The sequence below is a fragment of the Hesperophylax consimilis genome, chromosome 3, assembly GCF_061612785.1.
Source record: "Hesperophylax consimilis isolate HC1 chromosome 3, BYU_Hcon_1.0, whole genome shotgun sequence".
Taxonomy (NCBI): Eukaryota; Metazoa; Arthropoda; class Insecta; order Trichoptera; family Limnephilidae; genus Hesperophylax; species Hesperophylax consimilis.
The window spans coordinates 44,242,391-44,269,782 of record NC_142838.1 but is presented as its reverse complement, the minus strand read 5'-3'; the positions used below and the strand labels follow the sequence as shown (position 1 = coordinate 44,269,782).

The window sequence follows — 27,392 nt, the reverse complement described above, 5'->3', positions numbered from 1 at the left end:
TAGTAAGTATCGAAAGGGGAAAAAGCGAGAGAATAATATATTATTGTCGGGACTAGAATGGTTTCTTTCTGCAATGGGAAAGCTGGATTATTCGTTCAGTCCAAAGTAGGAAGGATTGAATATATTATATTCACGCTCCAAAGTTGAAATTCATCCAGCCCATGAGTGATAGGTACATACAAATATAGAAACGGCAATTGGCAGCAAAATGTTTCTCACTCCTGAAATAAATTGTAGTAGTTTCTGATTTCACAACATTTTTGTAAACAATGTTTGAAAATGGAAGGTTTTTGTAGGTATTTAGGTATCTTTCTCAACTTTCATATGTGTGTTCTCATTCGCAAACATTTAGTACTTAATCAACTACCTTAAGTCATAAAATAATCCTTCTCATTTTGTAACCGCAGCTGATAAAATAATCGGACGAACTAAAAATAATCTGAGAACGCAGCAAGTCAGTTTTCTGCGGACGCTGAAAAGCGATGTCCTGATTCGCCGTCAAGGATCGACCAATTTAAATATCAAATAATCAATTGTCAGCCTTCTCGAGAAGCAATCAGAGACTAGCACTTTAGATTAAAGGACATACTGACTTGATCATTGCTTAGACAGGTTACGGCCTTCAGACATACTCTAAATCCTGTTGGATAAATAAGGACTGATTTAATTTAAATCAGTGCTCCTGTGTCCCCTAGGATAACAGCTGTGTCAATCTAGCAAAAAAGTTTTTGTGACCTACAAAGTTATCAATATCTTAGCATGTTTAATGATTGACATCTTCAACAGGAAAGTAAAGTTTTTGTGCTACGGTTTTGGAGTGTGTAGAAAACAGTGCAAGATTAATTCCTAATTCCAAATGGAGAACGAAACTAAAACCTTCCTAGGGGTGAACGAGTTGGGGATGTCGATGCGCAGGTTTGGGTGGGCGGACTACACGGTGTTTGTGCTGATGCTGGTGATGTGTTCCTGGATCGGGGTCTACTGGGGGTTCATGAAGAAGCAGGACGCGGAGGACTACCTGATGGGGGGCAGGAATATGAAGGTGTTCCCGGTCTCTGTGTCCCTGGTGGCAAGGTGAACCCTTTTTTATTTTATAAATTACTCGAGATACCAATGTTTTATATCTGTTACTGATATAAAAATCAATCAATCAATTAAAAGAGGTGTCAATTGTTTACATACAATTTTTTTTAAAGTCATGAAAAGTAATGAAAGTTTTTGTTTCATTACTTTTCAAATATAACATACAACAAATAAGAATGTAACAAATAAGCCGACGTAGCACAGTGGTTCCGTGCACCTGACCGGCTTTCAGAAGGTGCGACTTCCCGTCGGCGGCATTTACTTTTTCTCTGAAGATTTTTACAATTTATATTTGTGTTTCAGGCTAACATAAAACATATTCTATAACCACTACTTAAGTAGGTAGGTACCAATCTACTAATTTCTATTCACAGATACTGAAGAGTCAATGTATCGAAATATGTGATATTCCAGAAAAAAAACATTATCAACTGCATGTTGACATAAAACAACAATAACGAACACTATTCGGATGGTACTAATACTAAGGACGGGTTGTTTCGGAGAATTTGAATAATTCATTTCAACGTTCATTTCCGGGTTCTGTGAAAGTTCTATTAAAGTTCTGTTATTATATCGTTATAGGCTAGTTGCTTGACAGAACTGAAATAAAAACAGAACTTGAAAAAATCTTTCGCATAACAGGAAAATGAGCGTTGAAATTTGATGAATTGTTCAAATTCTCCGAAACCGATTTCTTCTTACTTCAAAATTACTGCACTCTGATTGATTACTGTACCCTAATTGAAAATAATCATCACGGGAGTTAACCACCCAAGACGACCCTCACCTACAGGAAGACATCGCAGCACGCCCATTACAACCAGCACTTCATCTCGCCTAAAATAAACTATTAAACCTTAATAGTTTATGGATAGCAGTTGCATCCGGACAAGGACAATCACCGGGACGATATACTCTAATCACAATCCCTGAAACGACATATCAACACGTACCCTTCTACGGCTACTTGGAGAAGACCATTAATAAACAAACGAACATTTAGATGAACTTAAAACAACACGCGGCCACACGCGCAGCAATCCCAAAACAAAGGATCGATTTAAGAAAGACCACGTGTTCCACGTGCACTGGTACAATAACCCCATTATCGGAATGACACATTGACGCTTTGACACGCAGCCCGAAAATAGGAAGATGACGCCCCACTCCACCGCACCAGCATGGACTATATAAATCCCAACTCCAGCTTCCAGACGACACTCTATTCCGTGTATCGAATCCAAGCACTTGCTTGTCGTATTGTTCACTTAATAGTTTCCCTTTGAAATTGTACTTACATATTTTAAGTTGTATTGTTTAAATTAATTAATAAAGGATAAATCATCCACAAGTTATATTCTTTTTTTTTAACACTAAGAAGACAACAAAAGTTAACTGGCGCCCAGTACGTGGGTCATTTCGAAGAAGCTGTTAAACTTGGCCGTAGCCAGGACTTCTTAGATATTCTTTAATATCTCGACGCGAAGAGGACCACACACCAAACAAATTCGTTAACTAGGCAATGAAGATCATCGCATCAATACTTCTGTGAGTACATTTTTCAATTGATCGTCTATCCCATACGTACGATAGATCCCTTCCCTTCCTTATCCAAAAGGTTAGAGAGAAAACTATTTTTTTTTTCTAATTAAAAGTCACTTCGTATATTTCTAATTTATTAAAATGGCACAGCCAAATGAGAGGCCCGCTCCCCAATACTCGGAATCGATATTGGAGTACAGTGGCTCTCCCCAAGATATTAATTTATTTATAAAATCAGCTAGGGGGTATATTACTCGAAACGGCAATACGCCAAATAATGTTGAGAAAATAATCTCAAGATTACGTGGGAAAGCACTTCACGTAATTCTCATGAGCGATCATGATAACAATATTGAAACAATATTAGAAACATTGAAAAACGAATGTGGGGACAATAAGTCTGTGACGTTATTACAAACAGAATTGATAAACTTCAACCGCGGTCAGAAGGATTTCTCCTCAACGATCCATGAGATCAACCAAATTCTCTTTTCGATTAAAATTAAAATTTCCGATCAATATGGAGGGCCTAGTGCTCACATATTGATGGAACCATACAAAGATACGGCTCGAAATACTTTATTAAACCTCATGCCAACGCACATTAAATGCGCAAACTTAACAAAAAATTATGATGCCCTGTGCACAGAAATAAGAATGTTGGAGGCCCATGGCGAGCTCCACCAGCGGTCTAAACAAAATCTTGTGTTTCCACAAGCAGGACCATCTAATTTTATGCGGCCAGGACAACAATCAAATAAACCTTTTACTCCGCAAACGCAAAGCTCGTTCAAACCACATAATAATTTTAATCACAATAATTATAATAATAAACCGTGGCATAATAATAACCAAACGCAAATAACTTATATCATTGATGTTGCTATTCCAAATTCCTGTAATATTCAAAAATCTGTTAGTGAAAAAATAAGAAAATACACAGATTTAGGAAATGAAATAAAAAAAATTTGGCATTCTCAGACTATAAAAATATTACCATTCGTTATTTCGGCTACTGGCATTATACCTAGCTCTCTAATTAAAAATTTAGGCGTATTAGATCTATCAAAAAATTTATATATAAAGATGCAAAAGTCGGTCATTTTGAATACATGTAGGATAACAAAAGATTTTTTAAATATTTATGTTGAGGGATCAGTAGGATTTATAGGCCCTGTTAGAAGTTCTACCGAGCCGAACCCTCTGATATGAAAATATCTGGAGACGGTGAATTTTTTTTCCCATTTGATATCTGGTGATTTGACGTGTTGTTGTTCTTGTATTGTTTTGTATTTATTTTACTTATATAATGCACTTACATAGTGTTGATTGACTAGCTGATCATTTGTGGAAAAGTGAGTGGAAGGGTTAAGTTTTTCCTTTGGGGAAGACTTAACCCGGACAACTAAATCGGAAGTTTAAAAAAAAATAATAAGTTCGGACAAAACCGCCCGTGGCACGGAAATAACAACAACAATTTTAATACGCACCAGACACGTGCCGGTGATGTCAGTATGAGAACGGCCCCAATGTCCCGACCTCCTAAAGGCCCGGTCATCGACCTCGGCAACGGACGTACGGCGCAGGAGCTATTCTATACCGACAGCAATGATCAGGAACGGCCGGATTTTTGGGAAGACCAAGAATCTCCCCGAGAAACCTAATCCACCTGAATCATATCAATAATGGCCTACCATATATAGTAGCGCCATTAAATATGAAAATTCTGATTGATACGGGAAGCTCCAAATCATTCATGACTAAAAATGTATATAATAGATTGTTTCGTGACTGTAGATATATAAATGAAGAGTTTACTGTACAAACAGCGCACTCTACGACCGCCCATAGAGGTACAGTCGTGACGCCATTTTGGAAAAAAGTATTCGGCAATAATAAGGCTGAAATGCGTTTTTATATTTTTGACTTTTCCCATAACTACGATGTGTTAATGGGAATAGATATGTTAAAATTAATGAATGCAACATTAATTTTAAACAACTCAAATAATATTTTAAAAACTCCAACCAAACAAGTTCAGTTGTTCCATGTAATGGATATGAGTAAACTTGATGAGTTATTGGAGAAAAATAGGGATTTATTCTCTGAAGAACTGGTAGTTAATTGCTCACCTCATGTAAAACATGAAATAAAATTACTTAAAGAAGAGCCCGTGTATCAACGCGCTTATCGATTACCGTACGAACAGAGGCTTGAAGTTGAAAGACAAGTCGCTCAACTTCTGAAGGATGGAATCATCCGACCAAGCGATTCGCCTTGGGCAAGCCCTGTCCACATCGTCGAGAAAAAACTCGACCAATCGGGTATAAAAAAGTGGAGGATGGTCATAGACTATCGGAAACTCAACGAACAGACACGTAGTGACAAGTTTCCGCTCCCAAACATCGAAGACATTTTTTCACAGTTACATGGTAATAAATACTTTTCAACTTTAGATCTGACAAGTGGGTACCACCAGATCAAAATGTCTGATCAAGACATAGAAAAGACAGCATTCACTATTCCTAATCAACACTACGAATTTGTTAGAATGCCATTCGGATTAAAAAATGCTCCTGCTTCATTTCAGCGTATGATGAATAATGTATTACGTAAATACATAGGGAAAATATGTTTGGTATATTTAGATGACGTTATAGTATATGCCAACGACGAAGAAGAACACCTCAGGCGCTTAGAAATAGTTTTCAACGCCCTGCGGGAAGCAAATTTAAAAATAAATATCAATAAATGTGAATTTTTCAAGGAAGAAATTAAATTCTTAGGCCATATTCTTAATGGTGATGGACTGCAACCTGATCCCGCAAAACTTGATGCTATAAAAACTGACCGAACGACAAGTTCCACCACAAATTGTCAATATATTGAGAACATGGTACAACCAACAGGAAAACTTTGTCAGATGGAATGAAAGCCTATCAGAAGCAGCCAAATTAAAGTGCGGCGTTAGACAAGGAGGCTCAATGTCCCCAGTGCTTTTCAACGTATATATGGATGAACTTAGTAAAACACTGAATACAACAAGAATCGGATGCCATATTGCCGGGGTATGTATGAACAATATTAGCTATGCAGACGACATGGTCATACTAGCTCCATCGATAAGAGCGATGAGAAAACTTCTGGCAATATGCGAAGCTTACGTTGATAGTCACGGGCTGATGTACAATGCTAAAAAGTCATCCCTGCTGATATTTAAAGCAAATACTGGTCCCACTGTCATTCCACCCATACGTCTCGACGGGGCCAACCTGACAATTTGCAGCGAAATCAAATATTTGGGGCATGTCATCACCGATGACCTAAATGATAAAAAAGACATAGAACGTCAAAGAAGAGTACTGAGTGTGCGAGCTAACATGCTTGCCAGGAGATTCAACAAATGCAGTCCTCCGGTGAAGAAGCAACTTTTCCAAACATATTGTATGAGCTTCTACACTAACGAGCTATGGACGACATACACACAAGGCGTCATGAACACACTCCGAGTACAGTACAACCACGCATACAGAGCCCTATTTGGCGATGCAGCGCCTCACAGATGTTCACCGAAGGAAGGGTGCATGGGTTCGCTGCCTTGATGCGCCACAGAATAGCCGGGACGAGGCAGCGCTACCAGAGATCGGACAACACTCTTGTCCAGGCCGTTGCCCAGTGGCAGGGAGCGCCTCTACACCGGAGATGGAGAATTTCACTGAAGCCACCATAAAGACCTATTGTGCACATCAATGTATTGATTTTTTATTTATTATTTTTATTTTTATTTATTTCTTTATTCATTTTATTTTTATGTATTAACTTAAATGTAAACTTTTATGGCAGGCAGAGCATTGCACACACCGCTCTGTCCAGCTGAAATAAACATTATTATTATTATTATTATTATTATAAGAAAATTTCCCTTACCAAAGACAGTCAGGGATATAAAATCTTTTCTAGAACTAATCGGTTACTACCGTAAATTCGCCCCAAATTTAAGCAGAGTGACGAAACCACTCACAGAATGTACCCGAAAAAACGTAAAAATAAATAACCAAGACGAAAAGTTTTTAAATGCATTTAGGCTATGTAAAGAATTACTGATGAATGCCCCAATATTAAAATATCCCGACTTTAACGAAGAATTCACTGTAACCACAGATGCAAGTAACATTGCTCTGGGGGCTGTGTTGAGCCAAAAATCTCAACCTATTGCCTATATTTCTAGGACACTGTCGAAAACGGAAACCAAGTATAATACGACGGAAAAAGAATTGCTTGGTATACTATGGTCCCTCCAGCAATTCCGTCCGTATATTTATGGTAAACATTTTATTATAGAAACGGATCATCAACCGTTAGTATGGTTAACCAAATTGAAAGAACCCAATGCTAAACTTACTAGGTGGAGACTTAAACTCCAAGAATATGATTATACAATTAGACATAAGCGAGGTTGTAATAATCATGTAGCCGACGCACTTTCAAGGGTCGAAATTCATTATAGTGAGGACGGTGAGGAGCACGATTCATTACGAGTAGAAGCCACCTCGGGTGCCCAGAGTGTCACTGACACCGTGCATAGCAATGTGGATGACCATGAGGGTGGAATCCCAATTCGTAACGAACACCCACCCCCGCGTATGAATAGGATTTTTATCGAATTAAGCGATATTGAGAAGAATAGTTTAAGAGCTAAAGAAAAAGGTACGGACCTTGTATGGTGCATTCCTTTAGCAAATGCGGAAGCGGTATTTTTAAAATTGATTAAAACATGTTTAGATAAGGATAAATACGCAGTAATTATAAATAATGATAGACTATATGAGTGTTTAAGCGAATGCTATAGAAAAAATATTGATAAGAACTCGTTAAAATTAATACGTTTCACAAATGTTAAGATTGAACCCATAAATTTAGAAGAACAAAAAGAAGTAATTCGTTCGACGCATATCGAGAACCAACGTCATATGGGCCTAGATGCCTTACTTAGTAAAATAAAACGGACGCACTATTTCAATAACATGCGGACCAAAATAAAAGATTTTTTAAAAACATGTATAATATGTCAAAACTCTAAATACGAAAGACACCCAAAGTCTGCCCCATTAGAGGCTACCGTTACCCCCAATTGTCCAATGGAAATATGGCAGATTGATACTTACCATTTCGGACGTCAAAAATTCTTAACCATTGTAGATAGATTCTCTAAATGGGCATCTTGTACTTTAATCACTGTCGACAACAATGTCGCCATATGTGAAATACTTGTTAAAATATTTTCGTTAATCGGTATACCGAAAGAAATACATTTAGATCGTGAAACCACGTTCACGTCCACTACGACACGAGAGTTATTAGAAACGTACAATATTAAAACACATGTGACTACTACTGGTCATTCACAATCAAAAGCTGATATAGAACGCTTTCACTCCACTCTGACAGAAATATTGAGATTAATACGCACGGCAATACCGAACGTAACATCCGAAACCCAAATTAATTTAGCCTTGAATGCTTATAATAATAACATACACGGTGTAACTAAACATACACCAAACGAGGTACACTTTTGTCATGGGAACAGAGTACCACAACCTAATGGTGTGATTACCCAAAGCTACGTAGCCGACCACGCAAATCAATGTAAAGAACTCAAAAAATTGATACATGATTTACAGCATAAAACAAAAAATAAAACACGCGAACGAGTAAACAAAACACGTACGCAGCAAGAAATGTCCGTGGGACAACAGATACTTATAAAGGTTACCGCACGGGGTAAACATAAAAATAAATTTAAAGGACCGTTCACTATTACTAAAATACTACCACATAATGTACTTGAATATAAAAGTCTGAGAGGCCTAACAACAATTCACAAAGACAGTGTTAAATTGTTTCAGGCTGACGGCCATGACGCAAGCGCTACGGATCCGCCAATTAGCAGACAATGAGCACTTCATCGTCGCGCCCCTGGGAAATGCACGAGCCGTCGAAGGACAGTGGCACGTCATTCATACCCTAGATTTATCTAAACTAATTGAACAATCGCAACAACTAGGAATTAATTACGATAAACTTATAAAATGTAACAATGTAACCTTACCACACGTAGGATTAGAACGTTTGAAATATTTAATAGATCATAATAATCAGATAATTGATAATTTAGTTATAAATAGGAATAAAAGAGGCCTAATAAACGGACTCGGTTCAATAATTAAAGGAATTACGGGAAACTTAGATGATAATGATTTGGATAAATTAGTGCAACGAATTGAAACTAACCAAAATATAAATGAAAAGAGAATCTCGTTGAGTTCAAGAACATTGGAGGATTATTACGGCAAACTAAAACATAATCAATTGGTACTTTGGTCTCAAATGCCATTATGAAGATAAAACAGACTTGTTGATTACACATTTGATTTATCAGACGGAAACTATTACCGAGTTAATAACTAGAATTACGGAAGCTATCACGTTTGCCTCTCATGGAATGTACCACCCTAGCATTATAAAACCGAAGGTATTTATGGAATCTATTTCACATGTAAATCCTGAACAACTACCTTCTAAACATTTTGATATTATTCAACGCTTTTTGCAAGTTAAATTCGTTAAAGTTAAACAAACTTTACACTTTATTCTCTCTCTAACTTTAGTAGAACGCACCGTTTATATGTATAACGAAATAATTCCCATCATTTCCAAAACTAACAATAAATGTTTCCAACCCCACCTCCTACCGAGACGATTATTGAGAGATGGAAAGCAGATGTATAATGCACACAAGTGCCAAGTTATTACAGACAGCCTCAGCATATGCAACAAGGAACTCAACTCTATTGATGACTGCACAACTACCGTACTAGAAAACCACAGCGAACAAAACTGTAGTCTACGCCAGATTATATGTCCAGAAGAATATACACATGTCATTGGAGATAATATGATGTACCTGTTTCGCAACGAACCAACAGCATTACGAGCACAATGCCCTCAACACCAACAAAATATAGTAATTTCCAAATCTGTACTTGTAACAAATGACGAGTGCAGTATACAAGGCAAAACCTTCACTATGGGAAGAATCGTTAACCAAGAAACATTACTCATCACATATTCAAAGGAAGAATTACATGTACTAAAACTACCCATCCTACATGTAGATGAAATACAAGAACCACGCAGAGAATTCGATATCCCTACCACCACGACGGGATTTGAAGGAACTATACACATCACACTTACCAGCTGCTTGATAATTACGGCCATCGGATATATCCTTTGGAGAAGATATAAACTCTTCACAGTGCGAAGGAGTTTCAATTTTAGGGGGGGAGAGTTAACCACCCAAGACGACCCTCACCTACAGGAAGACATCGCAGCACGCCCATTACAACCAGCACTTCATCTCGCCTAAAATAAACTATTAAACCTTAATAGTTTATGGATAGCAGTTGCATCCGGACAAGGACAATCACCGGGACGATATACTCTAATCACAATCCCTGAAACGACATATCAACACGTACCCTTCTACGGCTACTTGGAGAAGACCATTAATAAACAAACGAACATTTAGATGAACTTAAAACAACACGCGGCCACACGCGCAGCAATCCCAAAACAAAGGATCGATTTAAGAAAGACCACGTGTTCCACGTGCACTGGTACAATAACCCCATTATCGGAATGACACATTGACGCTTTGACACGCAGCCCGAAAATAGGAAGATGACGCCCCACTCCACCGCACCAGCATGGACTATATAAATCCCAACTCCAGCTTCCAGACGACACTCTATTCCGTGTATCGAATCCAAGCACTTGCTTGTCGTATTGTTCACTTAATAGTTTCCCTTTGAAATTGTACTTACATATTTTAAGTTGTATTGTTTAAATTAATTAATAAAGGATAAATCATCCACAAGTTATATTCTTTTTTTTTAACACTAAGAAGACAACAAAAGTTAACTCGGGATAAACGGCGAAATCCATGAAAATTCATTGGCTTTAAATCGTGCAGTTCATACACAATGATATTATTAAATAATATGGTAAATGTATATTATACAGCCAATTGCTCTAGTAAAGAGGTCGGCAAACTTATTTGCCAAAGAGCCAAATATGTACATTACAACGATTTAAAAAAAAATAAGAGACAATTATAAAAGCATTATAATAATCAGTTAAGTATTTTAATATTAAGTATTACACTATTACGTAATTATGATGTATTACCTATTCCTTGTAGTTTATGATTAAGTTTATTTAGATGAGACGTAACGTCTAACATGAAATAAAAGTTTTGAATCCACTTATAATCTGTTAGTTCTGGATAGTTAACACCCTTCTCAAGGATAAATGCTTTGATTTCTGGAAACAGCAATTCGAAACGCTTTAAAACGTTCCCTCTTGATAACCAACGTACCTTGTTATGAATCAGAAGATCACCGTACTCACTCTCCATTTCAACTAAAAATTCTTTGAATTGGCTATGATTAAGAGCTTTAGCTAAAATGGAGTTAGCAATCGTAATCACCAATTCCATTACTTTACGAATTTCTTTTGGAAATGTCTGCGCACAAAGCGCTTCATGATGAATGATGCAATGGTAAGCAAGTATCTCGTGATTATTTTTTTCTTTCAAAAGAGCAACAAACCCCTTTCTGTGGCCGGTTGTACTTTTGGCCCCGTCTGTTGAAATTGACACAATTTTTTCGAGAGAAATTCGATGTTTATCCATACATCCAATTACAGCGTTTGTGATATCCTCTCTACGCGTCTGACCTTTGAGTGGCAATAATCCTAAAAGTTCTTCTTTAGGACCTGTATGAGAAATAAATCTTACAAAAAGCGAAACTTGCGCTGTATCATTTATGTCACAAGACTCGTCAACTACTATTGATAAAGCCTAAACCAATTTTAGATCTTCGATTTGCTGGATGGTTATATTCGAAGACATTTGAAGTGTTCTATCTTTCATTGTTTTGGCAGACAACGGTAACTCTTTATTTTTTTTTTTAATTTCTGCCTTGTTCTTAAAATCCCGAAATAGTTCTTCGGATGCCTTTACAAAACAACTTTTAATGTATTCGCCGTCTGTGTACGGTTTCCCTCTCTTAGCAATCTCTCGACTAACAACAAAACTTGCCATATTAACATTACTGAAATATTGCATCCAGTTGTTGAATACAGAAGTTAATGTCTCTTGAGTCTTCTGGAGTTCCTCAACTGCTTTCTTCCTTGCATTACCGACAGGAGAAATTGCTAAATGAAGTGTGTTTATTTTTAAATGTCTCTCCAAATTTCACTTCTTGTTATGCGCCAATTTTTCCTTACAAATAAGACATGTCGGAAGGCCATCTAAGTTTTGAATAAACGCGAAAGTCTCGGTCCACTCAACTCTAAATTCACGGTTTTCATCTTCCGTTTTTCTTTGCTTCTTTTTGGTAGCCATGTGAAATAGGGGACCTATAAAAAAATCCCAGAATTTTTTTTTTTCCGTCACCAATACTAAATAACTATCATATTATAATATTATTTTTTTCCGACACCAACACTAAATAAATAACATTATAATATAAATGATTATCATATATCAAATAAATATTAAATTTATGATGTAAATACCTGTAGATTGTGCAGCTGGATGGAAAAAAAACCCTTGTAACACGTGCGCGACAAACGCGACTGGCGAGGTGACTGCTATCCAACGCCAACCAGACTTATTGAAATGCGAGAAGAGTCTCCCTCGCACCGCGCACCTTACAGTCGTCACCCGCCGATACCATCGGAGCGTCTTGCGCGCCTTTCCGTGAACATTTGCGCGGGAGCCGCACTTAAGAGGCTAAAGAGCCGCATGCGGCTCCGGAGCCGCACTTTGCCGACCTCTGCAGTCTAGTTGATATGAGTAAGCAACTGACAGAATATGAGATTGAAATAATATTGGAGAAAACACGTATTTTATAATTAAGTAGTCAATTAATATTGGGTAATTTGCATAAATGCGTATTTTGTACATCTGGTATAATCATGATTGAGGGAAAATTTACTCGAAATAAAATATAATCGGATAAAAAGGGTTGTCATATTTTCGAACACCGTTACGGTATCACATATTCTGTACAGCGCAAGGATATAACCTATATTGCTAGGATAGGTTATATCCAAAGAGTATGGATACTAGTTCCATGGTTATATCATTGCGCTGAAGCAATATAACCTCTCATGGTGTAACGAAATTTGAAGTTTTTTGAACAAATATTTTCAGATTTCATATTGCAATATTTAATAATAAAAGACAGGACACCATTTTGTTGGTTTCATAATAATTGACAATAATTTGTACAGTAAGAATTTTTTTTCCTGAAAATGGGAATGTTGAAGCTAAGTAGGAAAATTAAAACTAACTGAAAATAAGATTAAGATAGATAACAATAAAGCCGCGTACTCACCTGCGAGCTGCAAAAGTAACCGTTACACGTTATGGTACGTATACATATGCGAACATAAACGCGAATCGAGCCACGAATTAGGGAAAGGAACCAAGCAACTGCAAGAGGCGTTTCGCGCCATTTGCGGTTGCATCGTTCCTTTCCCATAAGTTGAGGTTCAGTTCGGCAGTTCGGCTCGCGTATGTATACGCAGCATTACTGTAAACGACTCAAGACCTGCGGCGAGCCGATGCGACGCCCTGTCTGCAACCGTTAAAGTGAAAGTTAGCTAATAATATATGTATAAATATTTATATGTTTTTATGAAACTATGTGAGAATAGTTAATTCGCCAGCTAATTATTATGACTTAGTTATGGTTTTCAGTTTTGTTTCAGGGATATCTTTACTGGGCACCCCGACGGAGATTTACGTGTATGGTATGCAATACATGTACATTATTGGGGGAATCCTACTGATGGCTATCATCCTTTCCCACGTCTTTCTACCTGTATTCCACCAGCTACAAGTTACTTCGTCTTATGAGGTACGTGTAAAACAATACACTTCCATGCAAAACTTCTACTGTTGAACCGTACATACTTATGCAGTTCATTTCAAATTAGGAACATTTCGTAGTATGACTTATGTTATTGTTTCAATGGCTTAATTTTTAAACTTTAACTTTCTGTATGCCAAGTTATTATGAGTGTAATTTAAAGATTTAATTAATATATATGGCGTTAAGAGACGTACCTAACTAACGTTATTTATTTTTTTTACTATTTAAAAATTGTAAATAAAAAATATGATATTAAATATATGTATAGTAAATTGTATTTCTTAGTCCTCTTCACTTCTCACTAGGGTGATCTGTGCTGAGGCGGAATAAAGTTATTAATATATGTATAGTAAATTGTATTTCTTAGTCCTCTTCACTTCTCACTAGGGTGATCTGTGCTGAGGCGGAATAAAGTTATTAATATATGTATAGTAAATTGTATTTCTTAGTCCTCTTCACTTCTCACTAGGGTGATCTGTGCTGAGGCGGAATAAAGTTATTAATATATGTATAGTAAATTGTATTTCTTAGTCCTCTTCACTTCTCACTAGGGTGATCTGTGCTGAGGCGGAATAAAGTTATTAATATATGTATAGTAAATTGTATTTCTTAGTCCTCTTCACTTCTCACTAGGGTGATCTGTGCTGAGGCGGAATAAAGTTATTAATATATGTATAGTAAATTGTATTTCTTAGTCCTCTTCACTTCTCACTAGGGTGATCTGTGCTGAGGCGGAATAAAGTTATTAATATATGTATAGTAAATTGTATTTCTTAGTCCTCTTCACTTCTCACTAGGGTGATCTGTGCTGAGGCGGAATAAAGTTATTAATATATGTATAGTAAATTGTATTTCTTAGTCCTCTTCACTTCTCACTAGGGTGATCTGTGCTGAGGCGGAATAAAGTTATTCATTTTTTTTATTTTTTTTATTTCATTTCTTTATTTTTTTTTATTAATATCAATAGCAAAATTTGTACATTATGTAGGTTTAAAGTATAATATAAGTATATTTTTTGTATTTTTTTCACAGTCCTCCTCACTAGGGTTTCCTGTTCTGAGGCGGCCTGTAGTTTTTCTTAAATTTTTGTATTTAGTTTTGAATTGTCTTAATTAATTAATTAATCTCTTTCAACCAGATTTTTATTCCTGATTTTTAATCATTCAAATTTTCTATTCGCTTATATCTGGGGGAAGGAGGCTGTGAAGTTTCGTCGCAAAATAAATATAATTTCTTTGTCCGAATGTGGTTTTGTGACCTGGAATATTTTTTATGTCATTGTGATTTGACCTTGTTTGATGAATACGCGGTATTGTAGACAGACGCGGCCCGTTACTGTAATTACCAGCAGTGCATTTCACTTTTAAAATGTACCTAGTCTGTAATTTAGGTGGAGCAAATTAATAAATGGGAACACCTACTGCAATTCATTTTATCTTCTAAGTTATATTTGTAAAATAACTGATTAAATAATACAAAATTATCTTGAAAATAAAGGACACTCAATTCATCGTTGGAAATATAGCGAAACCGTTTGATTTCACCGCAAACGAGTTCCAATGTGTTAATGTTGTTGCGTTAACATTGAACATTAGTATTTCTAAGCGAATCCATTCCAAACGCATTGTATTACGCATGATCAAAGTGATGCAAAATTCACTCGCCGTCAAAGCACTTCGATAATGCACGGATGGCTTATGTATCTGCACTGCTCTAATACGTAATTTGACGTTAAGAGTGTAATCTGTCTCGCTCATGTCACCGTTTCGGCTACTTCGGGCTGTCTCGATACCGCCCGATGCTGTTTTAGTAGTATGGTAAAAGTTGGTTCTGTGCATATCGGGGTATGCACGACCGCTTGCTCTTGCGCGGGATTTTTTTACTAGAAGATAGCTCAAATAATGACCTGACGGGAATTACGAATTTCTTACATCGATCACTGGGGCACAGATGTCGTTGTAATTTGTTATGAGGAGATTGAAGACAAGCAGTGCAATGCACAAATGCACGTACCAAGGAACCGCCTCTGATTGTAGAGGATTCGGTATTTTTGAATATTTTCAATAGTATGTTTTTAGCATAAATTTTTTGTACATTTGGTACATCAAAACTATTTAAAATTTCAATCGAAGGAGTTCTTATGGGTACTTTCAGTATGGTCTTTATGATTCCTTTTTGAATTGTGTTATTTTATGTTTTATGATTTTTCCATAGTTCAATTGACATTTTGAAGTCTACTAAGCCCCTGTTCAGCCACATTAAATGTTTCCGTCCAGTTTTCATCTTGAAATAATATAAAGCAAAAAATCAGCAAAACTGATTATATTTCCTTTAATGTTAAGGTGGGTGATATTATTTATATAGATTATAAATATAATCGGTCCCAGTACGCTTCCTTGGGGGACGCCATAGTTTAATGGCAATAATTTACTCTTTTGTTTGCCAATCTGTACTTGTCGTTCTCGCTCTGTTATATATGTCGTCAGAAGGTTCATTGTCGCTTCGGTCATTCCTATTTGGTTAAGCTTAGACAATAATATTTTATGGTCTATTGTGTCGAAAGCTTTCTGGAGATCTACAAATAAATCCAAACATTTTTCCCATCATCTATATTCCTTACGGCTATTCTTGTAAAATTTTCTATGGAATCAGTGGTACTTTGTTTTCCCGATATCCATATTGGGATGGTGATTATATTTTGTTCTTTTCCAGAAAATTAAGAATTTGCTTTTTCATGAAAGTTTCCAATATTTTTGAAAAAGAGCTTAAGAGACTTTAGATTTTAGATTTTTTATTTGCATTTATATATGGGTAAAACTGTGGTTTTTTTAAGACAAGAAGGGAAAACACTTTTAGATATAGAAATATTGACCAAGTATGTCAATGGGAAAGTAAGTTCATTTTGTAATGGTTTTATTTGAGATCATATCGTTTCCCGATGTTTTATTGGCATCAAGGGTTGCAATTACGTTTCTGATTTCAGTGCTGTCACTTCAGTTAACTGTAGTTCTTTTTTCTTGTTCATATTTTCATTTTCTTCTGGTAAAATACTGTTTGTTTTAAATGTTGTTTGATTTTCTTTGCTAATTGTGTCCCACATTAAACTTTCGATTATGTATTTGAGTACTTTGTCCGGATGCTTTTTGAATGAGATTTGAGTATTTTCAATTGTTAATTTTTTTTAGTAATATTTCTCAATCATTTTCATCACTGGTAATCTTTCACAGTCATTTTCGTCACTGGGTCACTGAGCCTAGTAATCTTTCACAGTCATTTTCGTCACTGGGTCACTCAGCCTAGTAATCTTTCACAATCGTGTCGTCACTGGTCACTCAGTCTAGTAATCTTTCACAGTCATGTCGTTACTGGTCACTCAGCCTAGTAATATTTCACAGTCATGTCGTTACTGGTCACTCAGCCTAGTAATCTTTCACAGTCATGTTGTCACTGTTCACTCAGCCTAGTAATATTTCACAGTCATTTTCGTCACTGGTCACACAGCCTAGTAATTGCCCAACCCCTATCCGAATCCTAACTGTCCAAATCCTTCAAATTTGTAACGTTTTTTGGTGAAAAAATATATTAAAAAATCACCAGATAACCAAATCTTCATTCTTTACTCTAAATAAGCAAGTCAGGAACGTCTCTTAACATTATCTAAAAATTAAAATTATTGAAGTATCAAACTTCATAATAATATCTATTGAGAGATAATAATTATTATTGATATTATTAATGGGACTAACTACCATATGCCCAGAATACTAATGGAGGGAAACAATTCAATTTATCTTTAAACAAATATAAAATGTTGTTAATGAATAAATACATATGTAAAAGCCCCGAAAAAGGGAGTTAATTAATAAATAAATCATAATATGGCTCCTGTATATAGGCAAAATATAGTACAAGTTCACTTGAAATTGTTATGAGTTCACAAAAAATATGTTTTTTTAATAAATAACAGCGAGTGCTTTAATTTTTATATTTTATATATATAACATTAAAAATTATGTTTTACAGTATTTAGAAAGAAGATTCAATAAAACTATGCGCCTATTTGGATCAGTTCTGTTCACAATAAGTCTTGTAAGTTTTAATGCATTTTAAATATTATTGTTTTACATTGAAATTATTTTATAAGCGTGTATTTTATTTATATTTTAAATAATTTTGCCCCTATTTGCAGATTACCTGGCTGCCTATTGTCATATATGTACCTGCTTTAGCGTTTAACCAAGGTAATAACCAATATGATGTTATCATTTCGTGGTCATTATTCATCTAAATTCTAAATGATAAGGAAACCAAACCGAATGTCGAAATCCCAGATGAGGTGGCTTGCATTAGTGCTCAGGAGTCCAGTATAACGACAATCAAAACATTTATAAGCAATTTCATTTTAGATGGATGCCCCAGAACCCAGAAAAAGAAATCGGCTCTGCAATGGACTGAAATCACCAAAAAGCACTAGATAGGGACGCCTAATGTACTGTCGAAGCGATAAATCTAGAAAGTAGCTAGATAGAGACGCCTAATATGGAGTTTTGCCGAAGCGATGGGTCGACATTGAACCGACACCACTAGGAAGTAGCTAGATAGGGACGCCTAATACGGAGTATTGTGGAGGCGACGGGTCGACGTCAAACCGATATCACTCGGAAGTAGCTAGATAGGGACGCCTAATATGGAGTTTTGCCGAAGCGATGGGTGGACGTTGAACCGGCACAACTAGGAAGTAGCTAGATGGGGACTCCTATTGGGAGTATTGTCGAAGCGACGGGTCTTTGATGAACCGACACCACTAGGAAGTAGCTAGATAGGGACGCCTAATACGGAGTATTGTGGACGCGACGGGTCGACGTCAAACCGATACCACTCGGAAGTAGCTAGATAGGGACGCCTAATATGGAGTTTTGCCGAAGCGATGGGTGGACGTTGAACCGGCACAACTAGGAAGTAGCTAGATGGGGACTCCTATTGGGAGTATTGTCGAAGCGACGGGTCTTTGACGAACCGACACCACTAGGAAGTAGCTAGATAGGGACGCCTAATAGGGAGTATTGTCAAATCGGGTCGACGTCGAACCGACACCTCTACAAAGTAGGAACGGTATGAAAATGATTAAGAAATTTGATTCCATCGCTTCTTATCATAAATTATTTCAAACGTGTTCATACTGTTAGTGTTAGCTTTACAATTACAATTACAAATACTTAATTAATGTTGTAATCGAGTTTTATTTTCATTTCAGTGACCGGAATAAATGTGCACATCATAACACCAGTTGTGTGTGTAGTTTGTATTTTCTATACCTGTGTGGTAAGTTTATATGAGAAGTATTTTTGTTTGCGGCAGTAATAAATAAAGTGTTCTTCATTGACATATTAATTCTAGGGAGGGCTGCAGGCAGTTGTATGGACAGATGTGATCCAAACCATCGTGATGTTTGGTGCTATGATGATTGTAGCAATCAAAGGAACGATGGACATTGGGGGAATATCCGTAGTTTGGGATAGGAATGTAGAGAGCGGCAGAATCGAACCACCCAAGTACGTAAACTGTAAGATTTATAGTATGTTTACAAGATTGTCAAATATCATCTATAAACCAGCAAATCTATGTGTGATATCTGGAAGATCAAAAATCTAATACGATTGGCTGTCGTGAAATTTGCACACCTTTATATATATTTTTTAATGTTTCCATAAATGAGCTGCAGAGTATTTAATTGATTTATCAAAAAATAAAGGACTCCATTTGTTTTTCATTTTTTCTAAGGTCTCTGACGAAGTCGGGTAGTAAAGTTAAAATCCCATGTTTCTTTAGAAAATCAAAATTACAGGTTTAAAGATAAACCTAAATAAGCTATAAAGATAAATGTATAAGAATACAGCATACTTTTTCGATGTTTGTTTGTAATGACGCATTATATCTGCACTATAATAAGAGACGGAGTTGAATTAAGGTCGATAAAGTAAAGTTTTTTAACAATATCTATCGGTGTGTAACTTCACACCATCCATAACCCCGAGCAACGTAAGGTACCTACACAACCGATGATACTTGCAGAATTCCCGTAAGTATCATCGGTTGGAACCTTCTAACACCGATACTTATATACCGCCTATTTCCAGTTGGGACCTAGATCCCCTGTCGCGGCACACGATATGGGCGCTGGTGATTGGAGGCTGTTTCTACTGGCTGGTGTCGAATGCAGTGAGCCAGACGATGGTGCAGCGCTACATGGCTCTGCCAAACCTGGCTGCAGCTCAAAAGTAGGTCAAATGAGGGACGATATTACCACTACATTTATGTTTGCACCATATATTATTAAACAAGTTTTGTACATGATTGTTGAAAAAATATATCAATATACCCACATATACAGGGTGGTTTTTTTCCATTTTCGATATTTTTTTCCAAAAATCAATATTTTAAAAAGGTTCTTCCACCAGTCGGCACTTGTCACTCTGCCGAATAACCGCCCAAACTCTAGCTGCCCAATTCCTATTGATTTTCTATGTTTTTGTGGGAAAAAAACGTCAAAAAGTCACCGGAGACCAAAAGTTTATTTACATTTTTACTCCAAATATCGTCAGTAATCACTGGTTAAAGTAAGTCAAGTATGTTCCTTATCACCCTTTATGTGTAATATCCTGCTTACAAATCTCAAACCACTAAATAAATTAATCACTTACTTAGTTTCTATTTTTTTTTCATTACAATTCAAAATTTATTTCAATTACCTACACGTTCACTTTTGGCTTTGTATAATGGAAATCTTGGGAGAGAGATAATCACAATCAGAGCATTATTTTTAAATCTATAATTTGTAATTTGGTCGAGCCATGGGGTTGGAACTTTTACCATTTCTGAAATTATTGGCGGAGTTGGCAGCGAACCTGTAATAGGACTCTTTAAAATTTTAAAAGGACTTGGTAAGCATTTTTTCCAGAGCCGTCTTGCTGTTCATCGTCGGTGTCGTGAGTTTGCTAGGCATCTGCAGCTACTGTGGGCTGCTGATTTACGCAAGCTACCATACCTGCGATCCCCTAACAACCCAGTTAGCGCGGGCCAAGGACCAACTCCTGCCCCTCTATGTGATGGACGTCTTGGGAGAACTGCCGGGGTTGCCAGGCTTGTTCGTAGCGGGCGTTTTTAGTGCCGCGTTGAGGTAATTTATAAAGGTATTTATATGGATTAATGAATGCGGCTTTTTTAGCAAGATGGAAATATTATTTAGAGTTATCAATTTAAAAAATATTTGAATTCATATCTCTCTTAATCTGCTATAATCTTATTTAATTTATTTGTCAATAGGACAGGTCTGTGAAAAGACTCTTGCGTTACTCCCGAGAAAATACTAATTGCCTCGTAGATTCACATCTCGCCAACCTTGCGACAACTAATATATTATGCCTTCGTATATGTATGTCATGATAAATGCCCATATTTTTAGACTTAATAAATAATATTTTAATTGCAGCTCGCTGTCTACGGGTCTGAATTCAATGGCTGCTGTAGTATTGGAAGACTTCTATAAGCCATTTGCAAAGAAACCCCTCTCAGAAAAACAAACTAACACTCTAATCAAAGCCGTTGTGTTGATTCTCGGGGTAATATGTCTATGTTAGTAAAAATATTATTTAATTTTTAGAATGATAAAGAAATGGTTAGTATTTGATAAACAAAGTTAGTAATTGTTGTTTTTAATTTAATATTTTAGGTTTGGTGTTTGTGGTAGAAAAGTTGGGGACTGTTTTGCAGTTGACCATGAGTTTGAACGCTGTTACAAACGGAGCTTCCTTGGGAATATTCGCGATGGGCTTATTTTTACCAAGAGTTCACGCAAAGGTATTATTTTTTTAATATTAAGTATATAAAGATATTAAGTATTTCGAAAAAGTGCCTCTCAAAAGTCTTGAGTATGAAGTACAAAATCAAGCTGTGAGCTCTGGAGTTATGAACGTTTCATTTGTATTTTTTCACCAAGAACTTAACTTTGAACTAATTGAAGTTTGAGTTATCTTGTTAATGATTGGTATTTAATGTACAGGGTGCTCTGATAGGCGGAGTGACGGGACTCGTTGCAATGGGTTGGGTTTGTTTGAGCGCTCAGGCCGCCATCGCCCGAGGGGACCTGACCTTTCCTGAGAAACCTGTCAGTACAGACGACTGTAAATACACTTTCGCACCCAACTCCAAAATGCACATAATCCTGCCAAATAACACTATGGATATACAGCATACTGAGTAAGTACTAGTCATTTTTATTTCTAAATTCATAATATTATGGAAAGTAATTAAAAATACCCATGTCTGTCTGTAACCCCGGTTCAATGAACTCTTAAACGTTTGCATTGAATTTAAGTGTCATTTTCCAAATTGGTAGTGTTTGTTTGGAGAATTCAAACAAGCGATAAAGTTCCTACCTATAATATAATATTTTTGACAGAAAATTATTTTAACCGCCATTTTCAAAATTTGTAACTGATTTGTCGAGAATTCAGACTGTCCCCATTCTATCCCGTGATTTTTCACTAGTCTGCGCTTGTGTATAGTAATAGTTTTTATTGGATTGTACACACGGTTCGACCAGTACCTGCAATGTTACCTACATTCGTAATATGTTGGCTTTATGGAAGAATTCCACTTGATTTCATTTTAGCAATTTTAACCATCTTAAATAAAAGTAGGTACCTACCTAAAATTTATGATTTTTAGTTGCTATTTTAATCCGCTTAAAACCCCCTCGCCCCACGCCTTAAAGTAGTAAATATTGATGTAGTAAGTAAAATAGTATCCTAATTAGCTGATTATTAGCCATTTTGACTTTGGTGGCTAGCGGCGTGTTTTCCGATGACGGCAGAACTTCAGACGTCTGGTCAAGCATAGAGCATTCAGATATTGTGCTCACTTTGAAAGTTTTCCCTGGAATGGGGTACTTTCACCAACTTCCGGCCTCTGTGTTTCCTTCCTCCTACAACCTGGGTCTCTTCAAACCCATGTTCATTCCTTTCTCTCCTCAAAAAGACTCTTCAAACAGCATCCTCAGCAAACTCCAACGGCTCGGAGGGCTTTGAAGCAGAGAATGGACGGTTATCTCGAGAGTGTTTCCTCCTGGGGTAAAAATAATCTCGTCGAATTTAATGTTTCAAAGACCCAATCCTGTCTGATTACGTCTAAAAGGGATCCAAATGATAATCTAGTCTCCTTCAACGGAAGCAATCTTCCGAACAGGCCTTCCATTGATATGCTTGGTGTAACTATAAGTGACCAGCTCAGGTACGGGGGCTCCATCGAAGCCAGAGTAAAGTTGGCCTCTCAGAAGCTGGGCGTACTGTACAGGGCCCGCAGATACTTTAATAGTACACAACTTTACTGCTGACCCTGTACAAGCCTTATAATAAGGAACTAGCGTCATTGATCGTATATATAAGGAACTAGGTAGCGTCATTGATCCCTTCGGAACCGGTGCGTAGTCGGGATACACGCCAAACGCGCGCCCAACATTTGTACACGGTTGACAACGCTAATGGCTAGTAAGACGGCTGTCGCGAATGTTGGTCGATGAGTCAACAAACTTGATAGTCAAGAAACGTGTCAGTCAACAATGCCATATTTTACATTAGCTCCACCCAAGAGGCCCTAAGGAAAAGAATTCCCCCGGGGCTTATTTCATCTAACAGGATGCTGTGAGGAGGATGTTATTAAGGAAAGAAAGGAGAGGAAGTTCTGAGAAAGATAAGGCATGAGGGGTGGGTAGGGTCTAGGTCTAGGGGTCAGTGTGTCTAAGGGTGACGGACCTATGAATCCATTTCTCCAACTGCGGTATAAGTCGAGAGAGTCCGGCTGAGAGGTCAAAACGCCTCCCTCAACCAGTCTCTCCCGATCCGGCCCGCCACGCAGTTGGTGGGCAGACGCATCCGCCGCCAACACACGACACGACAAATCCCAGCCCGCTAACCAGGGCTCCCCTGCTATGTCACCAAACGTAACGGACCACTTGGGCTGACCTATGGCAGATATAAAAATAAAATTGGAATGCCTCCACTATCGTTAGTTTTTCGAGAATAAAAAAAAGTGAAAATACCTTACTACGGTTTCCATCAAACAATTAAAATCGCCACATAAGCAAATGTTTTCGACATATTATTTCTATCGACTGTATATATATATATATTTATTTTTATTAATTCCTTTATTTTTCCCAATTTTTACATTAATTACATACAATATTATATAAATCAATACGAATAATGGGAACCCACTATGGCGCAGCCTGTGCGTGGGTAATATATTTAAGTTATTATATTATTGTACCTAGAAATAAACAAACTGTGGGCATATAAAAAAAACAAGATTACATTTTGTCTAAGCGGTTTGTATAAAAAGTGTTTACAATAGTGTATAGTGAAGTTATAAGTGTTTAGTGTAATATATGGTGAATATTTTATGAAATTTTTTATCATAGTTTAAGAAGAGTCTATTACTTTTTAGAGATGGTGAGACATATGTAATACATTTTGTTGCCTTCAAAAAAGTTTCAGACCAGGATTTTCCTTTTATTACTGCTGTATCATCATCGTAAGATACAATTTTACGAGGGATCATAACATCACATAAATCGTTTATGTATATTAGAAAGAGAATTGGGCCAAGCACAGTCCCCTGTGGTACTCCATTTTTTTTTATTCCTGTTTTAGTACAAGTAAAATAATAGTCAATACAGACTATTATTATCAAAATTAGTCAAAACAGACAAAAATCACATTTTTAACTAAGACTGGCAATTTATTCTTTATTGAAATGTCTAAATTACATTACTTTCAAAACTTACCAAAAAAATCCAAAGGGGCTTCAAACAATATACGATAGTTTGAAAAAACATCAGTTTTTTGCGAATATCTAATAAAGTACTCTTTGGAGGTGGCCATAATTGATACTTAGCTAGCGTGATGCTGAGCTCAATCACCAAGTAAAATTACAATTGATGACACACGCTTTTAGACACGCGTCACGGTATCGTCTAGTTTACAATAGACCTAAAATATCCCAATATATTATTTACAATATTTCGTGTAAAACTTGTATATTTTTTGGTAATTTCAGTGAGGTTTTCATGCTCTACCGACTGTCATACTTGTGGTATACATTATTGGGTTCGGCCATATCAATGGCAGTGGCACTAACGGTGAGCCTGGTGTGGCAACCTGTGCACACCGATGACATAGACACGACTGTCCTGGCGCCATTTTTGAGGAGATTTTATAAACCTAGTCCTAAATCTTTTTCCGGGATATTGAAAAGGGTAAGCCAATTTATTACTCTCCAATTTTGTTTTAATTAGCATATTTTAACCAACTATCGAAGGGTTTAAGATTGTGGAAAACAATCAAATGATTATCGAAGATCAGTGTATACTTTCACGTGCAAACTAAATCTTAATTTCATTCACATTTTTAAAATGTCAGATGTGTTATAATAAATATAAAAATTGTGTGGAGGAGTATATAGAGAGCGCAACACATCGGGCTATTTTCATATCATCGTATCGTACCAACATCAAGAGCCAAAAACAAAATTTTCTTAAATTTATATTTTTTTAAAGGTTACAGACAGGGGCGCTCATGTGAGGCGTCACATAAAAAAAAGAAAATTGTAAAATATACACATAAATGTTTTTTTTAAAACGTTACCTTTATGCAAGGTTTTCCAATAAGAGGTGTTATTTTGAATAGCCCGCTATTTCGCTAGATGTTACTTTGAAGCTGTCATTTTTTGACATTTGGCAAGTAGAAACTATGCCATTAATAAAAATGGAAAGATACACGCTTCAAGAGAGAGAGTTATTGTTGACAAGCCTCTCTATCCTCAACGTGTGACTGTTTGGTGCGGTTTATGGTCCGGCGGAGTCATTGGACCTTACTTTTCCGAAAACGAGGCTGGAGCAACAGTTACGGTGAATGGATTGCGCTATCGAGAGATGATTAATGATTTTTTATGGCCGGAATCGGATGGTATTGATCTGGACAACGTTTACTTTCAACAAGACGGCGCTACGTGCCACACAAGCAACGAAACCATTGATCTTTTACGATATCAAAATAACACCTCTTATTGGAAAACCCTGTACAATAATTAATCTATGCACAAGAATTTTCCTAAATCAATCAAAAATGGATGCAAGTAGCACATTCACACATATTTGACAAAGCATTAAGACTTGAACCACTAGATAACTATGTAGATCTGATGCTTCGCAATCATCCATAAAATAATAAATACTACAATCCTTCGTCGATGTTTTTATTCAGAAAATAACTGTAAAATTCTCATACCAAATTTTCATTAGTTGATCTTCGATTGAATTTTCTTTAAATCAATAAATATTTTTAGAGGACAGAGGAAACCGAAATGGATATTATAATGTATTTCATCCCTCTTTTTCCAGAAACACAAGATTGAATTATGTTCCTTGTCGAGTGATTCTGCTTCTGAACCGTTGGAAAAACAAGTGGTTTGAGTTACCCAAGAACACAAGAATGCCAAATAATAACTGTCTTATCAATCATGTAATTGTAATGAAGGAGCCCACTACATATACCATTTCTTCATTAGTATCTTATTGTTATCGACTGTTTACTTTACAATTGTTTTGTCGAAAAATAATAATTATTGTTGAAAGTAGAATGTTGGTTTTTGCTAATTACGCACCTACTGATTTGCTTTAGCATGTACCGCATGGCCTACATAATAAATGTCTAAGAGAATACAAAGAAGTTTAGGGGAGGAATGTCACAATACTGTTATGTTATAATCCAATTTGATTATTATTAGGGATGTCCAAAAGGCCTTTTCCATAGTTTGGTAGAAGAGTAAAATGACTGACACAGATCCAAATAAGCAGGGTTCAATCCCACTCATCTTATGGGAGCTATATTTACTTTAAATACCCAACTCAGACCACTGAGATTTCATAGTTCTTAGGCCGAGATCTACAGATTTAGGGCCAACAATTTATAAATTAACAGCATTTATAGTTTCTGATTTCACTTCAGACAAACTCTTACTTACTGAGCTGAAGGACGCCTGGCGCCAGTAAAAAACCTCAAAGGCGCTGCATTGGGTGTTAGGTATTATCAGCGCATTGGCTCCCTGGCAGGCTGGCTGAGACAGGATCTGTTACTAATCATTTGTAATGCTTTTCATTCTTCTAAAACACTTGGTAAAACAGGAATTCCAAATATACCTGCCTTCTTTCTAATACAACACAATATACTTTCAAAAATTCATTCTGGAAATTACATAATACGCACTAAAAATTCATTTTTTTATTAAATTTGATTTTATACAATAACAAAATGCATTTTTAAAAATATTTTTAATTGACTGAGCGTAGCGAAGTGATGTTTCTACTTGACTATTTGGCTTTTCATCTGTCTGTAAATTTGGTTGTTAAGTTCTAGTTCCGGTTCAAGATGGTGGCCATTTTAATAGTCAGTAAAGATGAGTGGTGTTTATTAATTAAGTACATAGGTTACAGTAGACGAAAGGTCTACTGTAAGTCACTAGATATAAGTCACTAGTTTTAAGTCAGTATTAACTATTTAAGAAATATATTTGTACAGCGCCCTTGAGGTGATTATTCACGAAAACGGCGCTATATAAATTAGCCAAATATTATTATTATTATTACACAGAACTACTGGTTTATAGGGGAAAATAAAATGAACTCTCATCCCTGTAAGT

General features: G+C 36.4%; 1 protein-coding gene across 1 annotated transcript; it reads left to right on the top strand.

Annotated features, from left to right (window-relative positions):
* The first annotated feature begins 495 nt into the window (after window positions 1-495).
* On the top strand, window positions 496-26,952 carry LOC149425600 (sodium-coupled monocarboxylate transporter 1-like). Its single transcript, XM_089650739.1, has 13 exons — window positions 496-1,074; window positions 13,463-13,622; window positions 17,661-17,726; window positions 17,827-17,878; window positions 18,892-18,959; window positions 19,035-19,189; window positions 19,775-19,915; window positions 20,596-20,814; window positions 21,127-21,269; window positions 21,367-21,494; window positions 21,697-21,893; window positions 24,753-24,951; window positions 26,095-26,952. The coding sequence occupies exons 1-13, from the start codon at window positions 857-859 to the stop codon at window positions 26,164-26,166; spliced, it is 1,818 nt and encodes a 605-aa protein (XP_089506865.1). The 5' UTR covers window positions 496-856; the 3' UTR covers window positions 26,167-26,952.
* Window positions 26,953-27,392: the final 440 nt, after the last annotated feature.

Coding starts and splice junctions, on each gene's coding strand:
- LOC149425600 (XM_089650739.1), top strand. CDS start 857: ATGGAGAACGAAACTAAAACCTTCCTAGGGGTGAACGAGTTGGGGATG. Junction 17,879..18,891: donor TGCTTTAGCGTTTAACCAAG/GTAATAACCAAT, acceptor TTTTCATTTCAG/TGACCGGAATAAATGTGCAC. Junction 19,916..20,595: donor AACCTGGCTGCAGCTCAAAA/GTAGGTCAAATG, acceptor CATTTTTTCCAG/AGCCGTCTTGCTGTTCATCG.